The 26,860-nt window shown below is 31.8% G+C and overlaps 1 protein-coding gene across 1 annotated transcript; it reads right to left on the reverse strand.

Moving 5' to 3' along the window:
* Positions 1 to 1,852: 1,852 nt before the first annotated feature.
* Positions 1,853 to 26,376, reverse strand: LOC145333499 (choline dehydrogenase, mitochondrial-like). The gene is made up of 22 exons (XM_080178651.1): positions 26,236 to 26,376; positions 25,664 to 25,752; positions 25,326 to 25,406; positions 24,368 to 24,433; positions 22,031 to 22,105; positions 21,332 to 21,398; positions 20,796 to 20,894; positions 19,893 to 19,946; positions 19,603 to 19,646; positions 18,352 to 18,454; positions 17,744 to 17,782; positions 17,240 to 17,338; positions 16,979 to 17,039; positions 15,191 to 15,295; positions 14,768 to 14,844; positions 12,770 to 12,835; positions 8,325 to 8,423; positions 7,739 to 7,821; positions 7,110 to 7,172; positions 3,577 to 3,674; positions 2,907 to 2,960; positions 1,853 to 2,555 (listed from the first exon to the last, which is right to left on the reverse strand). Exons 1-22 carry the CDS (start codon positions 26,335 to 26,337, stop codon positions 2,431 to 2,433), a joined length of 1,749 nt encoding a protein of 582 aa, XP_080034777.1. The 5' UTR covers positions 26,338 to 26,376; the 3' UTR covers positions 1,853 to 2,430.
* Between the last annotated feature and the right edge of the window lie 484 nt (positions 26,377 to 26,860).

Consider the following 26,860-nt stretch of genomic DNA (forward strand, 5'->3'; position numbering starts at 1 on the left):
AACTTTTTATGGGCCAACTCTAATGACCTTGAAAACAAACCAATTCACATCACTTCACCTTTTAACATTTACATATAGAAAATCTTCAAACTAAATAATCACCTAGAAAATAACTGAATTAATGGCCATGTTTTTTTAAATATGGACTGAGGAATAATTCATATTTCAAGCAATTTGGACCCACACCCAAATAGAAAGTTGAAATATGATGCAGTAGACAGGCAGTGGTGGCTTCTTTACATGAAAATACACAAGGAATATACATACACTAAACAGCCTTTTTGGGACATGTCATGGCCAATACGGCTCAAATAGTCTGCAGAGGACGGAGGCTGCTTTTGTAGATTTCGTTATTTTCCCCATAATTAATATTCATTATTTCAGCATTTTAAGAAAGTTCTGAATATAATATTTTTTTTTGTCATCTTGGACAGCAAAAGAATACAAATATGTAACGTTTACCGTTAAACGCTCTTTCAAAGTCAAACATACACAAACTAAAAATATTTTATAGTACCTTCTTTATTTGTTTCTTAAAATATTCAAATTAAATGATAATTAATTGTAGATCTTTTTAGATATAAATTTTTTGTTTTATAACGTTTAATATGTATTTTATAAATTTTAAATTGGTTCATTATTTTATATATATCTAGCTTATTTATTGTTAGTTTAATATTTTCTGTTCTATAAACACTTATAAAATCCGTAAAAATAAAAAAATCTACGAAACTGCCTCCGCCAAATAAAGTGTACACTTGCAACCTCTCATATCTTCACCACAACCTTTTCATGGCGCAGTACCACTGCATACGGCCTCCGTTTATGGTACGGGGCCTTAGGACATTTTCTAGAACAATCACAAGTAAGTTTTATAATTATGAAGCCTCTATTGTAAAGTGATATATTATACCATATTGTCTTTGAAATCCTGACCAAAACAACATTCATACAATCGATATGGAATTATAAGCAAGTAAGCACCAATTAGCCCTTACCCTTTCTTGCTATTTTCTAGTTGCGCAGCTAATAAATAAAAAGAAAATGTCTTTAATTTTTAAATTTATAAATCAACTTTAAAAAAAAACTTTTATAGTTTTTACCAAAAACATCATGAATCAAAGTTTTTATTGTTTCGCTTCATATGGAAAAAATTGTCCCTTTATAAAGAAGAAAACTAAATTATGGTTTGGGTTTAAAGCTTTCTTTTTTCGTGAAATTAGGTTAATTCCTATAAATAAATAAAGATTGGAAATAATTAAAATCGTCTTCATATCAAACATTTCTGAAATATGTCTCTTTGGGGTTTCGTCTCAAATCCCTCCCCCCCCCCCTCTAACAATTTCTTTTAAAAAGCGAAGCTTTTCTATAATTAGGGTCAGTCCGTACGTTTGTACGTAACGGATAGCTTTTTTCGTTCATTTAGGCATGTTAGAATTGTCCTATTGATTTCAAACTTTGCATGATGATTTCTGTAGTAATTAGATACGATTTAGAAATTAAAGCAGCTCTATAATCGTTACCAAAATGTCAGTACGTCCATTTTAAGTAAATTGATTTTTTATATGATATAATCATTCGATTGATCTGATTTTTGTAGTACTGATTCCTGTTACAAAACTTTATATTTTATATATTCAGTTTTAAAACTCTACAAGCCCGTGCCTTTGGCATCTGGGGGCTAAAAAAATTTGTTTTATTCTTATAATTGTTCATTTTATATCAGTGGAAAGCTGTTTAATTTTATAATACGATGCGAGAAATAACTATTATCGAATTAAGAGTATGACATTCAAAAACACATTAGGTATCATTTATTATTATTTTATACAAGTACTAGTACATTTACATATAGAAACACAAAAAGTAAAATTAAGAATTTATTTGCGTATTTACTTCATACACAACTAGCGGCTACGCCCCTAGGAAAAATTCCACTCTACGGTTTTAAGACTAAAGTTAACGAATTTGGAGGGGGTGAACGTTCTTCGTAGGGTGGTGGTACCCTCTTCCAAAATAGCTTAAACCTTCCAAAGACCTCTGTATAGGACAACCATATCGGTTCAGTGGTTAGCTAGATCCTTCGGAACACACAGAGACAGACACATATCCTGTTACTTTTATATTAGGACTAGCTGCTGCTCCCCTAGCCTCTAGGGGCTTTGTATTTGATAGGGTAGAAAAGAGCAAATAAATAGACAAAAACCACCTAAAGACTTAATTCGAAATATAAAATTGCCTAAAACCATCTCAGGACCTATGTGAAGTTTCCCTAAAATGGAGAACCCAATCAGTTCAGCGGTTAGCGAGATCTTTCATTACAGACAAAAAAAGTCTACTACTTTATATAATAGGATAACGGAATAAATTAAAAAGATCTTAACTATACATCATAAGATTTTATAAAAATCTAAAAACTTGTACACAAAATTATCTTTGTCTGTCCATAGGGGTTTTGAAAACCTGTACACCCTTGGCTGGGAGGAGGGGTTCTCTACCCCTTACTATGTCAGCTGCTTTCTCAGCTAACATTATTGTTGGCGCATTTAGATTACCTATAATTAAATCAACATTGAAAAAAGAATGACAAATAAAAAAAACAATTGTGCTAAAATTTGAATAAATCTATTATTAGCTACTCTGTCCGTCCGTCAGTAACTGCTCGCTGTGAAATTGTTTTTGTTAAAAATCCTCTAAAATCACATAAAAAATCTACAAAAATTAAGGATAATCATAGAAACTCTCTAACGATTTAGAATTGAGAAGACTTGAATAAAGCGAAATATATTTTTACTAAGAAGTTTTTTCTTGCCGTGTAGTATAGCTCTAGCCGCGCGTTTTTTTTTGAAAAGGTTTATCAACATGTTAACTTACAATAAAGTATTATACAGTAATTAAATTTGAACCTGAAACAATGCTGGGCATTATACTTGCGTCTATAACTCTTAGATTTTCCAAACCTATAAAATCAATGATATAAAAGAGGTAATGTTATGGAAGTTTCAAACTATGTAACGAGGAAATCTGTAATAATATTAAAGGTTTTACAATATATAAATTAGAGTATGTTTATTTTTAGTATCGAAACTACTCTATTATTTAACTTTGTCTGTCCGTTAGTTTGTCCGTAACTCTAAATTCGATTTTCTCGGCTTCAATTGAAGATAAACGGCTGAAATTGTTTGTGAAGATTCTCTGTATCAATGAGCAAGTAAAGCAAGTGTAAGAATTTTTTTTGTCCATCAGTCTGTCGGTCATGCATAAAATATATTCTAAGAATTATTGCATATTTATCAACGGAACAGCTTCTCTATAATTAGTTTTGTCTGTATATCCTTTCATGAATTTTAGTGCTTATGGAGGTTGTCATCCTTATTTTCCCATAAATTAAGTTCTGCAATAAAGGCTAAAATTGTTAACAAATAAAATTATTATACCTTACCATTAAACATTTTCTTTAAAAAAATGGTTCTTCTAGCTTCAAAATAAAAAAAATCAGCCATTAAAAATTAGAAAAAAGGGATTTTATTGTATAATATAAAAGATTATATTGCCGGATATCCGGCCCAACCCTACCTATAACATTAGTGCTTCTGTCGACAACTGCCATATCATCACTGGTATCCCCCATCTTACATGTACAGGATGGATGGTAGGCACTATCACTCTTCTCCCTATAATACACACAATTTGACAAGGATACAACAACATCCATAAAAGCAAAGCTCTGAAACGGTATGACATACGTACATTAACTCTTGTAGAGTGTCACAACTGAATATACAAAATATAGATTTATAAGTTTTGACAAAATTATATGTAAATTTGTTGAAAAAAACTTTTTAAATACAGAATACTGTTTAAGGACATACTGACATGTTTAGGACTTGATAATAACATTGTACCATATTGTAAAAGGAATCAGTACAGCAAAAATCAAATCAATCAGATGGTTTAATTGTTGTTAAAAAAGTCAAAAATCAACATGTTTTAAATGAACGTATGGATATTATGGTAATGATTATAGAGTTGCTACGCTTTCTTAATCGTACCTAACTACTACAGGAACCATCATGCAAAATTTGAAGTCGATAGGACAATTCTCATTGCATCATTATATCTCGCCTATTCGAGATTATTCACAGGCAAAACATACCGTCACGCAATAGACCAATAGACGAGAAACTTTTATGTAAAATTATTGCACAAGTAATGACATGTCTTTTGTCTGTTTAAACGGCAAAAATAGAATGTAAGATTTAGCAAGACGACTTTTATACATAAGTCAACATAATTATGAAAGTGATATTTAATAGAAAAGGATAAAAGAAATCTACTCTATAATACTCAGTAAATAGATCGGTGATCGCAAAACGGATAGGCAGCCGCTTTTCAAAGAATATACCTACAGACCATTCCATAGTTTTAACCTATTTTATGCCTATTGGGACACTCCTCCCATAAAGTTGTCCCCCCCTCCCCCCAATAAAAAAAATCCTTCGCATCCCTGCAAGGGAGAAAACCTAAAAGGCTAGGGGCGAAACCAGAAGCTAAATTAAAGAAAATTTTTATGTTAAGAAAAGTTTAAAGCGGGAGGGGACATTAGACTGTTTATTACATTAATCCCCAAAGTTTTATAAAACGTTTACTTATTCGTTAGCCTAACAACTTTGAGAGCTTTTGTTGAATTAGGTTAAGTTGAGCATCAAAATATTTCAACCACTAATTGTAAACTACAGAGAGGTAATTTTGTGTATCATCATTGATGTATCGCCTTTTCTCTGTATCAAATTTATATTTTAAGATTATGAAGTGTGATACTAAACTATAATTGTATAAAATCTATAAAATTTTAACATAAACAGTAAAAATATCTTAAATTGTTAACCACACTATCTTTTACTTCGGCTGATAATTTCTGGAAGGGAGGGGACATTGGACTGTAAATTATGCTACTAGTACATAAAGTTTTATAAATTCTATCCCGAAATTCGTTAGGTTCAAACTTTTCTACCGATATCTTCAAAGAACTTCATGAAAAATCTATCAGTCTCTTCTAAAATATTAAAAAACTATGGATCATGGAAAGAAAACGAAGAAGCGAGTTTCGTCGTATTTTCACAGAAGATTTTCTCCTATTTTTACCCCCTGCGGGGGTTAGTAACAACGCAGGACAATCATTAACATTTACCTAAAATGAAATAACTTATCTAAGCTACTGTGAAAATATACGACCAAACCAGCTACTTCGTTTCTTTCCATGATCCAAAACTATTGATAGATTTATGTAAGTTAACAAAATTAAGTTTTTTAATAGTTATATTTGTAAAATTGCTGCGTATAAAGACTAATTATTTATCGCATCGTATTATAAACAGCTTTCCGCGGATATAAAAATATAAGCGGATATAAAATATAAGATTGAAACTAGTTTTGTTAGTTTTTTATATTATGATTGTACATTTTTAAATTCGCAGAAAACCTAATATAATACAATACGATACATAATATTTCATTATGGCTTAGAACCGTTTTAATCCAGCGGATGTTAATCGGTTTCGAAGCCATACTGGAAAAGACATTTTGTTTAATTTGTTTGGCAACTATCTTTACTTTGAGCTAGACCAATTAAACATTATAAAAGTCAACCTAACACTAATTACGCCAGGGAGAAAGGGGACCTTGGGCTTTAAATTACACTGGTACCCAAAGTTTTAAGGCAAAGTTATCTTTATGTTGGCTTAAAAACTTTGGGTACTTATTTGGGTGGTTAGTTTCAAACTAGTAGTAATAAAACTTTTTAAGCGATAATTTAACCTACATAAGACGATATTTTGTTTTTCAAGATTGGGGATATGAACAATGATTTGTATTATATTGTCTTATCCCTTAAGATCCCTGAGTAATACAAAATCTGCGTATGCCTGTCCGTTGCTTTAGATTTATTTTTTAGTTTTATGTATATACTCTAAAATTATGGTCAGTTTGTCCGTCTGTCTATGGAAAATAACTGCTTTTCTTAATAATTGGAAAAATTCAAATATATTGGGGACTTTTGAATGAATTTTGATTGGTTGGTTGATTTAGTTGAGTGTCCAAACGTTTCACCCACTAAATTAAATCTTTATATGGGGTAATTTTTGTATCATCATTGGGAATGTACATCAATTTATCGGACATTGTCTTATCTCTTTAGATCATCTCTCTAGAACATAAAGCAAGGATATCATATATTTGTAAATTTATATTGAAAGGTGTTTACAGCCCTCTTGGGATTGCAGCTAGAATATTTGGTTGCCTGTAGAAAAATCAATGTTTATACTTTTTGTACTATTGATAAAACCTAGCATTGTATAATTGTACTAATATGTACTCTTGGCATTAGAGGTAGGGCCTATTCCATGCAAAATTTTCATTGTTTGAAAAGCACTTTTTTAGATAACAACTTAATAGAAAAAATTATTAACGGGACCAATTTAAATGGACATTCTTATACTAAAGTAACAGGATGTTTGTACTTTGTGTGGTTATGTGTCTGTACCAAAGGATCTCGCTAACCGCTGAACCGATCGGGTTCTCCTTAACAGGTTATCTTCTCATAGGTCCCGGGAAGGTTTATCATTATTTTGGGGGAGGGTACCACCACCCTCCCAAGAGAAATCACAATAAATTTAATTTTTTTTCTCTCGAATAGAGACTCCTACGTAACATTGCACGGTATCGTAGAATATTGATAGAGACTCCTACGTAAAATTGCAAGGTATCGTATTATTTTTAAAAAAAAACATTTAAAGTGCCACTAGAGGCCTCTGGGGGCGTATCCGCTAGTAGAATAATGTAATTGAGATGGAGCTGAAAATACTCCAAAGCTGATTGGTTTAGAGAAAATACAAAAAATACTTTTATGGTAAAGTTCTCCTATTCAACCAAATATTATTTAATACTTCCCCAACTAGACTTTCAATAATATTAAACCTACTATATTTCAGAAAAATGCATCGAATGGAATAATAATAATTAAATATTCATGGAGAAAACACAAATACCGACTTATATTTTAAGTTGTTAAAAAGATGAACAAAAATATTTCCTTGCCACAAAAAGATTACCTTATAAATGCATCAATTTGTTCATCTGTCTGTACAGATTCTCCAGGTGCTAGTTCTGGTCCTCTAAAATAATCAGGTGACATTGGACTGTTTATTACACTAGTCCTCAAAGTACAACTTTGGGAACTGGTATAGAATGTAATCTATTTATTGTTCTGTTAAACACTAATTGTAATCTACAGAAAGGACAATTTGGGGGATCATTGGGGATGTACATGAATTTATCGGGCATTGTTTTATCTTATCACCTTTAGATCCCTGATAAAATTACAAAATATGCTAGTTTTGTTGACAAAGTGAGTTATTGAGCAGATGTTCTCATGCCCACAAAAAAAGAAAGAGTAAAAGAGAGAGAAAGGGAGGGGGATAGAGAGAGAGAGAAAGAGAGAGAGGGAAAGAGAGAGAGAGAGAGAGAGAGAGAGAGAGAGAGAGAGAGAGAGAGAGAGAGAAGGTAAGATAAATAACTGGAAAATCTTTATTAAATTATGATATCTTTTGTTGCATGACCGACATAACAAGTTAGTTTATACGGCTACGCTGGATTCGATCTTTTGAATGGGGTATCTTTACACACACAAAATCAGCAGTCTATCTTAAATAGCATCCGAGAAAATTATAAACAAATAAACCTGAATTCATCAAATGCTGGTTGTGCAAATATTTCTCTCATAAGTTTCACACATTGTCTCATCTCCCACCGATCTTGCTCAGTCTAGAATAGTTATTTCTCGCATCGTATTATAAACAGCTTTCCGCGGATATAAAATGTACAACTATCAGATTAAAACTGGTTATCTAGTAATTGTACTTTTTATATTCGTAGATAACTGGATATAATACGATGCTAAATAATTTTCCAGCATTGCTGAGAACCGTTTCTGATCCACCGGATATTAATCGGGAAATAATTTCCAGTTTTGCACCGAACCCCATTATTATAGCTGGATTAGATCCAGTTCTTAGCCGTACTGAAAAAGCGCGTATCGTATCGTATTATAAACAATTTTCCATGAATGATAAAATAAAAACAATATACTTAATCTTCTTAAAATTTTTATTTTACTATACGCGGAAAGCTGTCTATAATACTATGCGATAAATAAATAGTACATTATGAATAGAATCCGTTGGATTATAATCGACTCTATTATATATTGTATCCCATTATAGAGAGTTTTTTCTCCAAATTTGAATTTAGAATAATAAAATTTCTACCTCTAAATAGTTTGGTTGAAGTAGAGGAGCCTCCCTTGGATCTTTAGATTTCAGCTTCAGCCATCCTTTGGAGGTGGCTCTCATTGGACCCACATGTACCTTAATATAATTAAATATCAGGGATCTACAGAGATAAAACAATGGCCGATAAATTTATGTACATCCCCAATGGTGATACACAAAATCACTCCTTCTGTATATTTAAGATTAGTGGTTAAAACGCAATGAATCAACCAATGAAAAGTCCCCATAGTTGTTAAGCCAACGACTAAGAAAACTTTATTATAAAACTTTGGGTACTAGTATCATAACCAGCCCAATGTCCCCTCTCTCTCTGAATAAATATAGTATATCTAGATCCCTTATCAGTAAATTGTATCAATAAGAACACAGCGTAGAAAAAATTGTTTAAAAAACTGAACAAATTTAGGTAAAAAAAGGCAGTCGTGTTTTTTTTTACTTAATCATTTTTATTCAGCTAGAAATAAGAAAATGAGTATTTATGCAGCTTTAATCAACAACAAGATTAATTTGAAAAAAATCTACCCCCCAAATATTATTTTAGATTTATTTTGCTTGTTCGTTATAGTTATATTTTTGTCTTTTTAGCAAGAATGATTAGTACAGAGAATCTTCTATCTCAAATAGTAGCCGAAAAATAATATAATTTCTACTGTACGGAAGGTAAATTATGGAGCAGTTTTGAGTCATTCTAGATTGTAAGTTCCCAGAAAAATAATAAATATTATTGATAAAAAAATCAAAAGTTTCAATTCCTTCTTACTCTTAAATAGCATTGCTGCTTTATAACTAAGGTTTGTCCGTTCTAGATCTAAAAAATTGAATATTTTTTTTTTAAAGTGGGCTTTATTAATTTCCTATAATGTATAACTTTATTTGGCTTTTCTCTTATTCGCTACTGATGAACAAAAATATTCTCTGTCTCTGTCTGTCTGTCTGTCTGTCTCTGTCTGTCTCTGTCTCTGTCTTTCTCTCTCTCTCTCTCTGTCTCTCTATCTCTCAATCTCTCTGTCTCTCTCTCTCTCTCTCTCTCTCTCTCTCTCTCTCTCTCTCTCTCTCTCTCTCTCTCTCTCTCTCTCTCTCTCTCTCTCTCTCTCTATCTCTCTCAATCTCTCTCTCTCTCTCTCTCTTTCATTCATTCTATTGGTAATATTTGTGTCACCGAGAAACTTAACAAACTTTTAAGTTGTCCAGGGAGGGAGGGGACATTGGTCTGTAAATAACACTGGTACCCAAAGTTATTTTATTCGATGGATGAAAAAACTTTGAGTACTTTTATTGAATTTTAGTTGGTTATTTCAAAACGAGCATTGTCTAAACTTTTCGGTAATTTTAATCTACATTAGGGATTCCTTTTCTTTATCATCATTGGGGCTGTGTTTAAATTAATCATCCATTGATCTATCCCTTAAGATCCTTGAAGTATTGTAAGTTTAGCAATAGTTGCGGATAAATCCATGGCTGTATGGCTGCAAGAAATCTGCAAACAAGGACAATTATGTTCTTATAACAGATCTATAGTATAGATGTATATACAGACAACTACCTCCATTCAATTCTTTCGTCTGGTATTAAATTATTTACTTCTACTTGACTGTGTCAATATAAGCGATACCATTGGTTGATTTTCAATGACCTAATAGAAAGGTTGCACAAGGCGGTGGCGATGGGTATATACAGTTATTTAACCCTTTCTCCCTCTAGTGTTTTACTTTAATGTCCTTATATAAGTAGCGCAGCAACAACGAAAAATTGTTCGCAATGGATATATACCAAAGATAAATGAATAGAGGGCCATAGAGCTCTATATAACTCTGCCCACAGGGCGGAGACCCTGTCCTTATTTTTATTGGGTCTTTGAAATCAGCAAATAGCGTCGGAAATATAAACACAGAAAGCAATTTGCTAGAAATCGGTCAAGGGTCTCCACCACTTGTGCCAGGTACAGACAGACGAGTCGACTATATATAGAAAAACTTCACTATTAAAAATTTGTTGAAAGATGTCATTGAATGCAGTTTTATCGGCATCTTAGATCATTTCAATATAGAAATACTTCAATGCTTATGTTTTGCATTTTATAGTGTTTTGAATCGTTTTTGGGGCAATTATTGTATATTTTTATTATACATGCAGTATTTCCTTTTATATATGAATTTTATAATAATATTCATTCGATCATTCAACAATTATTGGTCTAATGAAGACTTAAAAGGACTCTCCACAGAAAAATCAACTTTGGATTTTTGAAAATCTAACCTGAAACTATTATTCTCTGTTCAATTTTAGGCATTTTTTGTTTTTGTGGCATCGCGATCGAAGCCCTTTGAAAATTTTGTCCGCCGCCTATTTGTACTGCAGCTATAACAATATATACTACACTTTCCTCCACTCAATATATGTTTGCCGCTAAAGAACATTTGCTCCATTGCAACCGGCCGCTCTACGATTTATCCTCTTCCTTGACTGGACAATCCTGCCGCCTCCATTTTGTGTTCGCCTCCGCCAAATATAACCATCTTTTGCCGCAGTTGCCGCATTCATCGCCCTTCTCCGCCGCTACTCCGCTATACATTGCGTACGTCGCTATACACAACACCCCCTACCTCCATTTAATTTCTGAACAAGGGAGAGGGGAGCATGTATTAAAAAGCGATGAACAGCGGAGTAGCGGCAGAGAAGGGCGATGAATGCGGCAACGGTGGCAAAAATAGAAGCTAAAAATCACTAAAGCAGCACAAATTAAATGGCGTGAGGATTCACTTAAAGGAGGTAACAAATTTCAAAGGGCTTCGATCGCGATGCCACAAAAACAAAAAATGCCTAAAATTGAACAGAGAATAATAATTTCAGGTTAGATTTTCAAAAATCCAAAGTTGATTTTTCTGTGGAGAGTCCTTTTAAAGGCTGTTGGATGGGAGTTGGAAAAATATTTTTTTTTTTTTGGGGGGGGGGGGTGTCATTCATCTTGGGAGAATGGAGATAACCTCCCCAAAAATAGTTATAAACCTTTCCAGGATCTAAAAGAACCGTCACTGTAAAGGAGAGCCATATCGATTCAGCGGTAAGCGAGATCCTTCGGTACAGACAAAAAAAAACTTACTACTTTATATAACAGAGCTGGATCTTTAAATCATTTTAGTGGTGAGCCAGATCAGGGTGCGCCGAATTTCAGCCAATCACAGCGCGGCATTTTATAAGATGCTGTGCTCTCATTGGTGGAAAGTTGGCTCACCCCGATCTGGCTCACCACTAAAATGATTTAAAGATCCAGCTCAGGATGATGGAAAATTCTATATATATTGTTCTATGGAATGTTGCAAGTTTGCAGGTTTACACAATAAAGTTAAACAGTAGAGGGACACATACAATAAATCTATAATACACAAAGTTACAATTTAAGTTACAGTAGATTATATTAAGTGGTTGAAGCGTTTGGACACTCAACTTATTGAATAAAAAATAAAAATTTAATAAAAGTCTCCAAAGTTGTTAAGCCAAAGATATCGAAAAAGTTATCATAAAACTTTGGGACTAGTGTAATAAACTGCCCAATGTCTCCTTCCCTTCATGTTTTTATTACCTTGTTAGGCTGTTTTATATTTGCTTAATATTTTTTATCTTATGCTGTAGTTTACTCCCAAAGAATAATTGTAAGTGTGCCTCTATTCTAATAACTCTTTTATTTCCAAAGAACGGGAAATATACTTTTTTGCAATGCTATTGAAAATCAAATCTTTTGACCCCCTTCCCTGTGTTTTTTCCTTTTCAGCGAAGCTTCTATATATATATTTTTTATTAGGTCATATATGAACATTTTGAAGATTTAACTATGAATATTTATGACTATGAATAAATAGTTGCCTGAGAGACGTAAATATTTCCAGGCCTTTCTAATATCCTAAAGACAGATGATTAATACAATCCGCTGCACTTTTAGAAAATGCTAATATTTAGAATGTTAATTATATATTTTATTGTTGTAAAACTCAATAGTATTTAAATATTCACACATTTTTTCAATTGTAGTTGTCTATCCAAAAATGCGCTCAATGTTTGCGAATAATCACGTGAATATTCATCTAATATCTAAATATTCAATTGTTGTAAAACTCAATGGTAGTTGAATAACCAAAAACGCGCTCATTAGTAGTTAAATATCCACAAAGATATTCATTTACTGAGCCAAATAAGTTTACCCAGGGAGGGAGAGGGTATTTGACTGTTTATTACATTAGTTTTATAATAACATTTTCGGTTAACTTAACAACTTTAAATTTTGATTGATTGTGTCCTTAAGTTGAGAGTCCAAACGTTTCAACCACCTATTAGATCTACAAAAGATAAAATTTTAAAAATCATTATTGTGGATATACAGAAATTTATCGGTTATCGTCTTATCCCTTGAGATCCCTGATATTTACCTGATATGCTTCTAAATATGGTGGTTTCCTACCATGATCTATCACTTGAGATGGCAGGAAATGAACCTAAAGAAAAAATAAGTTTCAATATTAAAAAGAGACCATTTGAGAAATGGAACAAGTGACTATAAATTTTACTGATACCTTTAAAACATATGTTTAACACATTCCCTTATTCATTGGCTTAAAAACATTAGGTTGTTTTGCTAGATCTAGATTAGTTGGTTCACACTAGCAACTTTTCTTTATAATACAGCAGCATTTTTTATTTTGCTTATCATGATTGGGGGTATACATAACTTTTTCGTACCATTAGAATCCCTGAGTAACTATTTGTTTTAGTCAAAAGGAAATAAGTTGCGCTAAAAGTCCTATTACATATTATGTTTATTCTTTTTTTAAATGTGGACAGATGGGATCGGAGGGTGTATTTGTAATTTACTGGAAAGAAGGTGTATCAACTTTTTCACTTTTTATTTAAGATAGCTAGCCGGCTCTTTTAGTAAGTAGTAGATGTAAAATTTTTCATAGAATTCAGATATGCAATCGTTTTTTTGTAGACCTCTTATTTTTAAAGTAATTTAAGTTTTAAAAAAAAAATAATTAAGTCGGTTTTAAGGTACTAAAACGCAACAAAATAAAAGAAGAAAATGGCCAGTATGAACAAAAATAGTAAGATCTTTAATTTGACACCTTACTTTTAAAATTCTGTTGAGTAATTATTGAAAAAATCAATTTTTTTAATCTCGGTTTAATAAAAACTTTAAACCTAAATATTTTATCAGACAGACATAAAAAATATAGGTTCATATATACCTTTAGAATCAGAAAAATATTACGAATCCATTCTAAGCGAAATTGAAAAAGTTTTAAAAAATTGTAATAAAAAATAAAAAAAATAAAAAGTTTATTTTAAGAATTGTAACTACTAAACTAGCCAATCACAAATCGCAAAAATTGACAAATCGCGAAGCTTAACCTATAAAGTTAACCAATAGAATTGCCAAAAAAAAGGAGAACGTTCATACAATATATACAATAGATACTACAATAAATATAGTGATATTACAGAACATGTAAAGAATGAAAAATTATGAACAAATATGCATCAGTCTGTTTATAAACTTCAAAACAATGCAGTTAAAAATACATTATTGTTTCTTGTGTTTAAAAAATATCTGCTACATTGCATTGTCTTTTGTTTAGGTTTTGTTCAGGTTTTATTCAAGCTAACCCTTTAAAGCCGAAAATTATGATTCTTAAAATAAACTTATATTTTTTATTTTAGTTTTATAAAAGTTTTTCAATTTTGCTTAAACTGGATTCGTATTATTTTTCTCATTCAAAAAGTATATATGAACACATACTGTTTATGCCTGTGAGAGGATATTTTTAATTTCAAAGTTTTGATTAATTCGAGGTTAACAAAATAGATTTTTTCAATAATTACTTAACAGAATTAAAGATCTTACTATTTTTGTTCATACTGGCCATTTTCTTTTTTTATTTTGTTGCGTTTTAGTACCTTAAAACCGACTTAATTTTTTTTTTAAAAACTTAAATTACTTAAAAAATAAGAGGTCTACAAAAAAACCGATTGCATATCTGAATTCTATGAAAAATTTTACATCTACTACTAACTAAAAGAGCCGGCTAGCTATCTTAAATAAAAAGTGAAAAAGTTGATACAACTTCTTTGAAGAATACTGCCAAATCGTTTTAGAAGTCTGTAGATATTTTATTTATATAGTAAAAGATAGGTATAGTTATCTATCGCATTTTATAATAACAGCTTTCCGCGGTTATAAAAATGTACAATTTTAATACTAAAACGGGCGTACAAAACTGGTTTTAATCCTATGATAGTACATTTTTACATTTGTAGAATACTGGATTAATACGGTAAGACACATGACTTTTCAGTATAATTTAGAACCAGTTCTAATCCACGGGATATTTATTGGTTTCGAAGACATACTGGAAAAGCTATTAATCAACCTGGATGTCCGGATGTGGGACACCTGCATGACTGCGGATAAATGCTCCAGATTCCAGGTGGGCGCTGGCGGCTGAACCTGGTAAAAATAGCACATCAGTTAACTGATGTTGAAAATATTTAATATCAGTTCCACATTTGAGTAACTTAGGAAAACAGTTAGACAGTGCTTAGATTTGTACGACTTTGCAAGTTAGGTTCCTTTGTTTTAAGGTTCCAACTCATGAAAATCAGTCTTGAATGATAGATAAATTTTAGGTACTTTCCCTCAAAGTGACTATCGAGCACTGGACCCACCTCCCCCCTAATTACTCTGTGGGGCTATCCAATAACTAATATAACTGAACCTAACCTGACCTAACATACATAAACAAGTAAACTAAAAACTACCCCCACCTCCTTATTTTGTCAGAGAAACAACATACCTGTTCTGTTATAAAACCACTGGAGGCCAACTTGGATCATCCTTAAACCTTTCTGATCAGAATACAGTGTGATAGGTTTCTTACAGTTCTGGGCTACATACATTTCTAAATATAGTATTTCTAATGATGAAATTCATGAACAGGCAATTTTTCCAAAAACAAATCAAGCTGGCTATTTCAATTGAAAACTTCAAAAAAATGTTTAAGCTTAAACTGTTTTTAACCTATTTTTAAAACGTATATAAAAAATATACTATGACACCAGTAGAATTAGTCTGCAGAGCCTAAATTTGAATTAAGTCCCCAATAAACTTTTTTTGGGGGATTTAAATATTAATTTTTACTGTTGCCGTGGTCATTTTGACGAGAGCAAAAGGCTTTTTTTTATTTGGGTAAAATTCGTAGCTTTTAGAGTGTTTTGCTTCATAAATATTGTATTCTGGTATAGAGTAAAATTAGGCCTTATGATTTTACTATAAAAATTCACTAAAAAGTTAAATCTTTACAATATACCAATGAATTAACATTAACATGTTTGTGTTCTCTCACCTATTTTAAATACATAAAAATTGGCTGTAAAGGGTTAAATTTGATGTCAACATGACAAGATGTCAACAAATGTTTATGCAATACAACAAAATTATTTTTGACACATATACAAATATGATATAAAATAAGATTATTCAAACTACCTTTTTTAAAATATTTTTTAAAAAGTATGCATCTTTTACGTGTATAGTTTTCATTCTTTTCATTTTAATTAAATAAAAATTATTTAACTACATTGTAAATAAGTCACTTTGTGAAAACACTCTTTCGGAAATTATAAATAATTGAAATGAAACAAGAAATCTTATTGGTTTGACTTCAGCATTATGTGTTTTATTGTATTATGTTAAATTTTTCACTGAAATTAATTGTTTTAGAAAAAAAATTATTTCCATCGAACAGAGTAGTTTTTTTTATTATTGTATTGATATAAACTGAATCATATAAAATTGTTCTGTAAGAAACAATTTAACCCCAAACTAAAAGTTGCCTTTGCTCCCGTCAAAATGATCACAGCAACATATAAAATTAATTTTTAAATCCCCCCAAAAAAGTTTATTGGGGACTTAATTCAAATTTGGGCTCTGCAGTCTGATTCTACTTGTGTCATAGTATATTTTTGATATATGATTAAAAAATAGGTTAAAAACAGTTTAAACGATAAATGCTAATTATATATATTTTAATTCGACTTTCTATTTAAATAGCAGCTGAGTTTTCCAATATTTTTTTTGCGGTCTTTGAAAATAATTTATTTTTATATTAGGATTAATTTGAAATAAATACCTAACTATACTATTTTGTTTCTATGGCAGTTTTTACAAGTATAAAAACAACCTAATAATCAAATAAGTTAATTTTATACTTTTAACTGAAGTAAAATATTGCAAACAAGAACCTACTAAGGAGAAAATAACACAGCATTAATAGGATAAACAAAACCAGAACCAATCAAATGTCTATTTTGATAAAATACATCCAATAGTACGTTAATATCTTTAAAAGGAGACATGTGATTGGTTCAAGGAGACATATGATTGGAACATTTTCTACGTGGAGATATGATTAGTACATTTTTAAGTGGAGCCACGTGATTGGTTCCTTTTTACAAGGAGACACGTGATTGGTTCCTTTTTACAAGGAGACACGTGATTGGTTCCTTTTTACAAGGAGACACGTGATTGGTTCCTTTTTACAAGGAGACGCGTGATTGGTTTATTTTTCAGAGTAGTAGATTACCTAAATGATCCTGCAGGTTTTGTCCCACTCCCGGTAAATGGTGCACAGGTTCGATTCCAACCTACAAAGTAAAACATAAAAAGGAGAAAAGCAAAATGTAGAATTTTTTTTTTGTCAGGCCTGGACTAACAAACTGGTATTAGTTTAAGGGTTTTATTTTATAATCAACAACAAAATTTTCGGCCCCAACATATTTGGAAACACATATGATTCCCCCCCCCCCTCTCAAAAAAATCTTGGATGTCCTTGTCCTGGACTTACCTCTTTCAAATCTTTAGAGTCACCCACACCAGAAAGTAAAAGTAGCTGTGGTGAATTAATTGCTCCTCCGGATAAGATTATTTCTTCTGCACGGATTTTCTAAAAATAAAACATGTAATTGCTCTAATACACTGCCTTTAATTTTTTTATTAGGATATTTATTTTATTATCTTTAAATGATTTCTGAAATCATGGGTTTTTTTAAAAAGCCATAAGCACTTTTAGGTCCGTCAAAAATTCATTTTTATTTCGGGCTAGCCAGGCAGAATCTTCTACCTGAATCCTATTCTATACTTAATTTTTTTTTCTGGATCTCAAAGTTTTATAGTCATGTTATTTCATTTTATGACACAAAAATAGCACTTTAAGTTATTTTGGATTGTTCAATTGTGTTCAAACTTTTCAACCAATGATTTTAATCTACAGATGTAGTGATTAGTTTGACATCATGGAGGATATGCTAAAATTGTACCGTTGAATGGAGGATAAAAAACTACACTCTACCTTAGTTACCCCATTTTCAACTACCTCCAAACCAACAGCCTATAAAAATAATACATTATCGAAAAAAATATATTATCAGCGATCACTTTTTGGCTTGGGTCATCTTATCACCTTAATTGTAAGACCTTTTTCAAATGGTTTTAACTGTATATAGTAATGATTGGTCCTTATTTATTGTTAAAAATGCGAATTATGTTAGATAATACCCAATAGACAACCTGCAACCTTCTAATAACATACATTTGTATGTAAATCAAATAATGTCGTATGGAGTGACTCTAACTAACATTGTAAAATACATACTTAGTAATCGACAATAATTATTTGGATGTTGCACCAGATTTACATGCACTCTAATAAAGTAATACTTTCAGATGGCTAAAAAAACGATACCCCTCGTTTACCCCCATTACTTGATCCCCTCCCCACTTACTGGATGAATAACTGACCAATGAATGAGGTCCATATTAGCAACCTAAATTGTAATATATCCAAGTATTCTAAATCCATTTATATAGTAACATTTGAACAAAACCTTTTTGTAACGTCTTGATTTATGACGAGACTCGAACTCAACAAGCGCAAACGTTATATAAACTAAACCTTACCTTTTTATTTTCAAATATGATTCTGGTAACCAAAGTATTTGTAATTGTGTCTAGATTAGGTCTGGATAGGATTGGATGTAAATAAGCTACAGAAGCACTACATCTACAATATTAATTTGTACAATTTATAACAAATTTATAATTTGAAGTCAAAAGTCTATTTAAAAGCGAAGCTTTTCTATAATTAGGGTCGGTCCGTCCGTCCGTAACGGATAGCTTTTTTCGTTAATTTAGCCATGTTAGAATTGTCCTATTGATTTCAAATTTTGCATGGTGATTCCTTTAATAGTTAGGCACGATTTAGAAAGCGTAACAACTCTATAATCATTACCAAAATGTCCGCACGGACATTTTAAACATGTTGATTTTTTTTACTTTTTTAACAACAAATTTTTATGTGATTGAATCATCCGATTGATCTGATTTTTGGTATATTGATTCCTGGGACAACAAAGAATCTTGTTATAAGCGAAGCAATTCTATAATCAAGTCCTAAAAATGTAAGTATGTCCATAAATAATATCCTGTATAAAGCAGTTTTTCAACAAATTTACTTACAATTTTGCTTCGACTTTTATACATTTATATTCTGATTATTCAGTTCTGACACTATATAAGTGTTAATGTCCGTTTGTCCTACCGCTTCAGTGCTTTTATGGATGTTGTCATCCTTGTTTTAATATGAAATGTAGAGAAAAAAATTACTCTTATAATGAATATAAAAGTCTAAAGTCTTTGTACGGTGATTTCCTTAAAACTTAAATACGATCTAGAAAGCATAGTGTAATACTATAATAGTTACCAGAAAGTAAGACGTTCATTTTAAACATTCTAATTTTTAACTTTTTTTTATACAAAAATGTTTTGTTTGATATTGCAATCATATTAATCTTTTTTTGTATCAATGATTCCTAAGACAACCAGCGACAATAGTTTAAACGAAGCATCTCTACAACCAAGTCCCAAGAATGTAAGTATGTCCTTAAACAAAAAACTATATTTACGCAATTTGCAACAAGCTTAAATACATTTAAATTCATATTTTGCTTATTAAGTTTTAACACTCTACAAGTGTTTATGTTCGTTTGTTATATAGTTAGATTTCAGAGCTTTGCTTTTATGGAAGTTGTCAGCCTTGTTGTTAAACTCTAATAAAATTGTCAAAAGTACATTTTTTGATTAAAGTGCTAGTCTATATTAGACCAGGGACAATATTAGACAAAACCTAAATCTAAAGAATTGATAATTTACCTTTGACCCTTGTGAATAGTCGCATCCATATAAGCCACTCCTTCCTACATAAGGTATACAAAGTTTACAAATTTACAAGGTTTACAAATTTACAAGGTTTACAAATTTACAAGGTTTACAAATTTACAAGGTTTACAAATTTACCTATGAGATTCTTATACTAGTTATTTTTTTTTACTAAAAAACTCTCAAACCAAAAACCAGAAAGAAAAAAAAATATGGTAAAATCAATTATTGGTGTGTATAATCTAATAATCTATTATTGAAATATATAAAAGAATAACACAAACCTGTTGAAATCCATTCATATCTTCTGTGAAAGGATAGCCTGCCTCTTGTCCCGCCTACAACAAAATAACAAGAATAACACCATTCATAAAAGCGAAGTATTGAAACGGTAGGACAAACGGACAGTCAGCGGTCGGCGGATCATTATGAAATTTTGATAATTTAAAAAGTAAAAAATTGCGGTCATAGGAGGCTTTAAAAGATTTCTGGAGACCTGCAGGATCATCCCTGAAACCAAAAATTGACTTTAACACCTAAATTCTATTTAAGGGTTTACTACGAAGATGATTAAAGTCTTTTCACAGATTATGATGTCATACAATAAAATAACCATGAGAGGCCAGCATAAATTTTACCATTGGTCAATTACAGTGTATACTGGCCTCTCATTGGCTATTCTATCGTATGACGTCAAAATCTGTGGAGGGACTTTAATCATCTTCGTTTACTACTAGAGGATTTTTAAGTATTTTGTTAAAATATAATGCTTTGTTTCAGTCAAAAAAATATTTTTGCTCTTTACCTGGATGACCCTGCCAGCTGTGCTGGCATCCTATGCCCGCTAGGATGGAGATATTAAACAAATTCCAACTCTCAGTTATGTGTCATACCCATACTTAAAAAGTCACTGAGTTATGGCCCTCTATCTTTAACACACAGAAAATGAGATAGAAAAAACTGGAGGGGGGGGGGGGCGCTCCCCCCCGCCGACAGGAAGTAAACATGAAATTAAATGCATAAAAATGATATAGAATTGATTGGTTTGACAATACTAGTTTACACAATTTCAAACTCGATCATAGAAAATGGGGTTACCTTAAGCCAAGCTTGGCGTAAGGGGTTATGACTGGTGCCCCGTGAAACTTTCAGGGTCCTGATCCTCCCCTGTAGAAAAGTAGGGTTACCTTGAGCCAGGCTTGGTGTAGAGGGTTATGACTGGTGCCCCGTGAAACCTTCAGGGGTCCTGATCCTCCCCTGTAGTCATCTTCTCCATATTCATGCGTCTAAAGTATTTCAAATAAAGCTTTTTAAGTATGTCTTCAAAACAGAGTAATATCCGCTGGATTAGAACTGCTTTTAAGTCACACTGAAAAATCATGTATTGTATCTTATTATAAACAATAGTCTATTTCAAATATTTTCAAATTATGATAGAAATTGTTGTTCTATTATTTAATTATTAAAAAAGGATATATTTGGACGATAAGGAGTATTGTAACAAACATAGCAACTCTTTAATAAAGTTTTAAAATGTAAGTGGATCTATAAAGAGCCTTCTCTTCTAATTTTTTCATTTTAAAAACGCATTTTTACATATTATCTTCCTTGTTAGATTATAAAAATATTTTTCATGAATTTTTGTATAAAAGATTACTTATAAATCCAAGACATATAATTCAGAGATTTTTAGTAACATAGGCATAGGATGTGAGAATCTAACCTGGGCCTTCTTAAAATAAGGAAGACAATCTTCATAGCTCCAGCCCTTGGCACCTTCAGATTCCCATCTAGATGAAAACAAAATCAATATGAGTATTTTGGTGCTTTCCCTCAAAGTGGCCAATAACCAACGAAGAACTTATCACCCAACCTCGCCCCCCCCCCCACCAACCCCCTCCATTATTTTGGAATTAAATTTTGATAAGTGCTGGGGGCTCTGTAACCCTGCAGGGCTATTTTACATGACTCATTGACAGATTGTTTGGAAACTTAGACAAGTATTTAACATCCTGGCATAATCAAATGCATGACATGACTCCTTCTGTCTTTCTGCTTTTCTCCCTCGTTATCTTTATCCCTACCCCTACCTTCTCCCCATCTCCATTATTCCTTCCTACACTAGGGAGGGAGGAAACACTGTCCCCAAAAGTTTTCTTATTCATTAGCATAACAACTTTGGGGACTTTTATTGAATTTTTATGGAAAAATCTGGACAGAACCATGTTTCACCCATGCATATCATTTATAGCATCGTAGTTTTACTTATGACAATGAGAAATCATAAAATGAATACCAGTTTTGTTAGGACGGGCCGTCGGCCTGTCGGGACTTATAAAACTGGTTTCAATTTTGTAATTTTTCATTTTAATATTTGCGGAAAGCTGTCTATAATACGATGCGATAAATAACTATTCCTGACCTGTCATAATCAAGAGCATGTCCCCTGACATATGCCATGGCATTCAGGGAGCTTGATCCACCCCACACTCTACCTCTGAAACAAATATTCAATGAATGGAGCTTTAGAAGAATTTTAGGATCTACTGCAGTTCATGGTAAAATATTGCTGGTAAGCAATATTTCAAAAAAAAACTATGAATTTTAAAGACTGCTAGCTGCCAAACGGCTAAACGTATAGATCATACCCGCACACCATTTTAAGCGGAGTGGGGACAAAACACCTAATTTAAAAATACCTAATTTAAAAATGCCTAATTTTATAAATGTCTAACGTGACAAAACACCTAATTTATAAATACCTAATCTAAAAATGTCTAATTTAAAAATACCTAATTTAAAAAATGCCTAATGTGACAAAACACCTAATTTTAAAAATGCCTAATTTTATAAATGCCTAACTATAAATACCTAAGTTTAAAAATACCTAATTTTAAAATACCTAATTTAAAAAAACCTAATTTTAAGCTTATCTTAAAACTGTTGTTGAATATATTAAACTGGTGGCTACACCCCCTAGAGTCCTCTAGGGGCGATTGCAGTGCCGAGGGGAATTCAATTAGTCTGGGGGGGGGGGGGGGGTAATGGCCCCTCTCCACAATTTCAAAATATAGTTTGAAATAGAAAACTGGACGGATGTACGGACGGACCGACCTTAATTATAGAAAAGCTTCGCTGTTAAAAATAAAATTTTATGATTATTTTGTGGCACCTCACATGAGAATTAAATTAATTAGTAAAATCAAAGCTTGAAGGACAAAGAAAATTAATTTTAATTTTTATTGCCTTCTTTCATAACCTAAGTAGCCGTAGCGTCGGTTTCTTGGGGGGTGATAGTTGACCATCCCCCATTTCAGTTCTAGTTTTATAAAGAAAGATTGAAGAAATATAAAAAAAACGGGGATAGGGGGGGGGGGATTTTTTCAAAGGGCGATTTCTCATTGGAAGGTGTTGGTAACCTCCCCAAAAGCGTTATAAACCTTCCCATGACCTACGGGAAGCTTCATTGTAAAGATAAACCATATTGGATCCTTCAGCAAGAACAATCAGCCAATTGGATTAATGTTATCAAAATTTTAAGTATTTTAGTGAAAAAAATAGATATTTTAGAATTAGGCAATGTTAAATTAGGCCTTTAGATAGTTTAGAATTAGGTATTTTTAAATTAGGCGTTTTTAAAATTAGACATTTTTAAAATTAGGTATTTTTAGTTAGGCATTTTTAGTTAGGCGTTTTTAAATTAGGCATTTATAAATTAGGCATTTTTAAATTAGGTGTTTTTAACATAGGTGTTTTTAACATTAGGTATTTTTAAACTTAGGTGTTTTTAGTTAGGCATTTTTAGTTAGGCATTTTTAAATTAGGTGTTTTGTCCCCACTCCTTTTAAGCGGCATAAGAAGGCCTACAAATAATCTGGAATAGCCAAGATTCAATTATGCACAGGGAAAGCTTCACTGAAGAAAAAACGCATAAAATAGGTCTTTTTCGCACATTTCTTTGCACTGCGAGATGATTATGCATTATTGATTTATGACTATTCCAGATTATTTGTAGGCCTTCTTATGCCGCTTAAAACAGTGTGCGGGCATGATCTGTACGTTCAGCCGTTTGGCAGCTAGCAGTCTTTAAAATTCATAGATTTTTGGAAATATTGCTTACCAGCAATATTTAACATGAACTGCAGTAGATCCGAATTTTGATGGCAAAAAAGTAGGATAATAACATAACCAATTAAAATGTTAGTTCTACAGTTGACAATGTTAGTTTGAGATAAATTAATTATATGTAGATATATTATACACTAGCGGCTACATTAAATTGCTGGATTTTTATTTTAGTTTTAAATAAGGAAAAATAAAAAAAAAGATCCTTCGGGGGTGGAAGGAGTAATTTTTTAGAGGGATACCCCACACTTTAAAAGTAAAACATTAGTTTTAAAAAGAAAATTTCCAAATTAGTTATACACCTTCTAAGGACCTATGATAAGCTACTTTGTAAAGAAGAACCATTTGGGTTCAGCAATTAGAGAGATCTTTCAGTACAGACAGAAAGACTTAAACAAATCCTGTTACTTTATACACGGATATTTTAGTCAATAAGGGAATATTAGATTGTATATTTCACTGGAACCTAAAGTTTTTCTCATTTATTAACTGTTGTAAGATCTTGATTAATTGGTTAAAACTAGCAACGTCTAAACTTTCCAACCAATGATGTTAAGTGTAATTTTGTTTATCAAATGGCATAAATTCATTGTCATTTGTCTTATCCCTTAAAATGCCTAAATTTAGTTCTCACCTGGGCCAATACATGGTCCTGTTGTTGCAATGTTTCTGGGGTAATGTGTGATAATACCAGTTATACCTGTAATAAATCTATAGTATAGATGTTTAACCAGAAAACTACCTGGTTTCCCATGTTATAGACCTTTTTCGTCTGCTAGCAAATTGCTTTCTGCTATTTGTAGCGACTTGGCTTTGTTCTTATTTCCAACACTATTGATTAATTTTCAAATGCCAACTGAAAGTATAGCTTTAATAGCAGCTGAGTAAATCGCACGGACCGACGGACAGACCCTAGTTAACTTTTGCTATTATTATAGAGTAGCTTACACTATTAAAAATAAATATCAATATTAATTAATATCGTAGCTTCTCTAAATCTAGGATCTACATCAGAATAATAGATAATCCATCTAACTATTTATAGCTGACTTATTTTGCGAACGAAATGAAATAAAGTATGATCCATATTTCTATTTGTGAAACTAGTATGTAGTAGTAGACAAGCCATAATAACAATAATAATAATATCATATACTAGGTAAACTACTTTTGTCTTTCAACAAAATTACTCTTCAAGGGTCAACTAAATTTGAGTTGCCGATTGTGTACATAGTTTCCTCGGTGCTTCGATTTATACATAATACATTCGAAATTTTAATGTTTCAAATTTTGATTTTTTTTAGAAGTTTGAAGTTTGCTAGTAGTAATTATTGAGATAGGATGAGGAATAACCGAGGAATCTGTGTACATAATCGGCAGCTCAAACTCAGCAGAACTCTTCAAGAATTTTCCTTATACTTTGGACATAAAGGGTTATTTATTATTCATCAAGGATTTTAGAGTAGCAGAACTTAATAAGTAAAATAAAAATTTATAAATATACACAAATTGTAAGTAAAGTTGAAACAAAATTGATGAAATACAAGATACTCAAGGAGGTGATATAAATCATTTAAAGATATAATTTTTACTTGTCATCGCAAAGATTATAAGTCAGTGCAGCTGGCATGTGGATTTTCCATTGAAGAATTTTACTTCCAAGAATCGTATCTCTGAAAAAAATATAATAGATAACATTTTTCTAAAGAGATAGAATGTATGTGTGTGTGTGTCTGTATCAAAAGCTTTTGATATGTCATGAAATGTTTTTTCGTCGCTTTTTGGGGGTGGATTATTATTTTTTTTGGAAATAGAACAGGAATCTTAATCTTATATAATGACTCTTTGATAAAGTGACTAACGTACAAACATTGAATATTCTATTTGAGGAATAGCTTTGCTACTCAAAATATAATTTTGTTGATCTTACTTTGGGCCAGCTTCAATAAGCAATACTTTAGTGTTGGCATCCTCTGTAAGACGGTTAGCTAGCACACAACCTGCAGACCCAGCTCCTACCTAAAATAAGTATATTATACAGTGGCTGCGCTTCTTTTTATATTAAATTTTATATTGTTTCCAGTTTTGTTAGTTCGAGGGGCCATTTCCATGATTTTTATTTTGATATTCGCAGAACGGTGCCATACATGCTGTTTCAGTATGGCTGAGAACCGGTTCTATTTCAGCAAAAATTAATCATTTTCTGAGCTATACTAAAATAAATCTGATCATTATTTTATAGTAGTAAGTCTCTATAATACGATACGATACAAGTACAGGTTCTATTCTAGCGGAAAATTTATCATATTTAAAGCCATACTAGAAAATAAGCTAAACACTATTTTATAATAGTATGCATCTAAATGTAATACGATACGATACATGATTATCCAGTATGGCTCAATACTGGTTCCACTCCAATAGAAAATTGTATTATTGTATGTATCTGTATTCTGTATATGATACGATACATGATTTATCAGTACTAGAAATAAATCTTACCACTATTTTATCATATTGTTTAGTTTCCCATCCAGATGTTGCCAGCCCTTTGAATATTATTCGGTCCAAATTTTTACAATGTAATATTCTACTTTGTAACATTTTTATTTTAGTTTTATTCTAAATTTAGACTTATGTTACTTAAAATTAGAGCTCGGCAGCCGCGCTCCAGTCGCACATAAGCCTCAAAATCCGCAAAGGTGAATTTTCTGTTTAGGAACAGTTTTAGACATCCTGCTGAATTTATAATATGAGGATTTCACCGAGGCTTACATGCGGCTGGCGCGCGGCTGCCGAGCGGCTGCCGCGCCTGTCTTAAGATCTTTAATATCATCATAGCTACTTTATAGCATGAGTATGTCCGTTCGTCGGTCTTTAAAGTCACACTCAAACGTCATTTGTACTATTGCCATGCAAATTATGCTAAAAGAATTTTATCAGAAATTGTCGTCTCTACATTACATTAACTGAATATACTCTATAACACAAGCTTGTTTTAGAAATAGATCTATAGGATAGCTGTATGTACAGATAACGACCTCCCCCGTTTCAAAGAACCTTTTCGTCTGCTAGCAAATAGTTTTCTGCGACTTGGCTGTGATAATATTCCCGACACTATTGGTTG

The sequence above is a fragment of the Acartia tonsa genome, chromosome 12, assembly GCF_053477335.1.
Source record: "Acartia tonsa isolate MP-2025a chromosome 12, ASM5347733v1, whole genome shotgun sequence".
Classification (NCBI taxonomy): Eukaryota; Metazoa; Arthropoda; class Copepoda; order Calanoida; family Acartiidae; genus Acartia; species Acartia tonsa.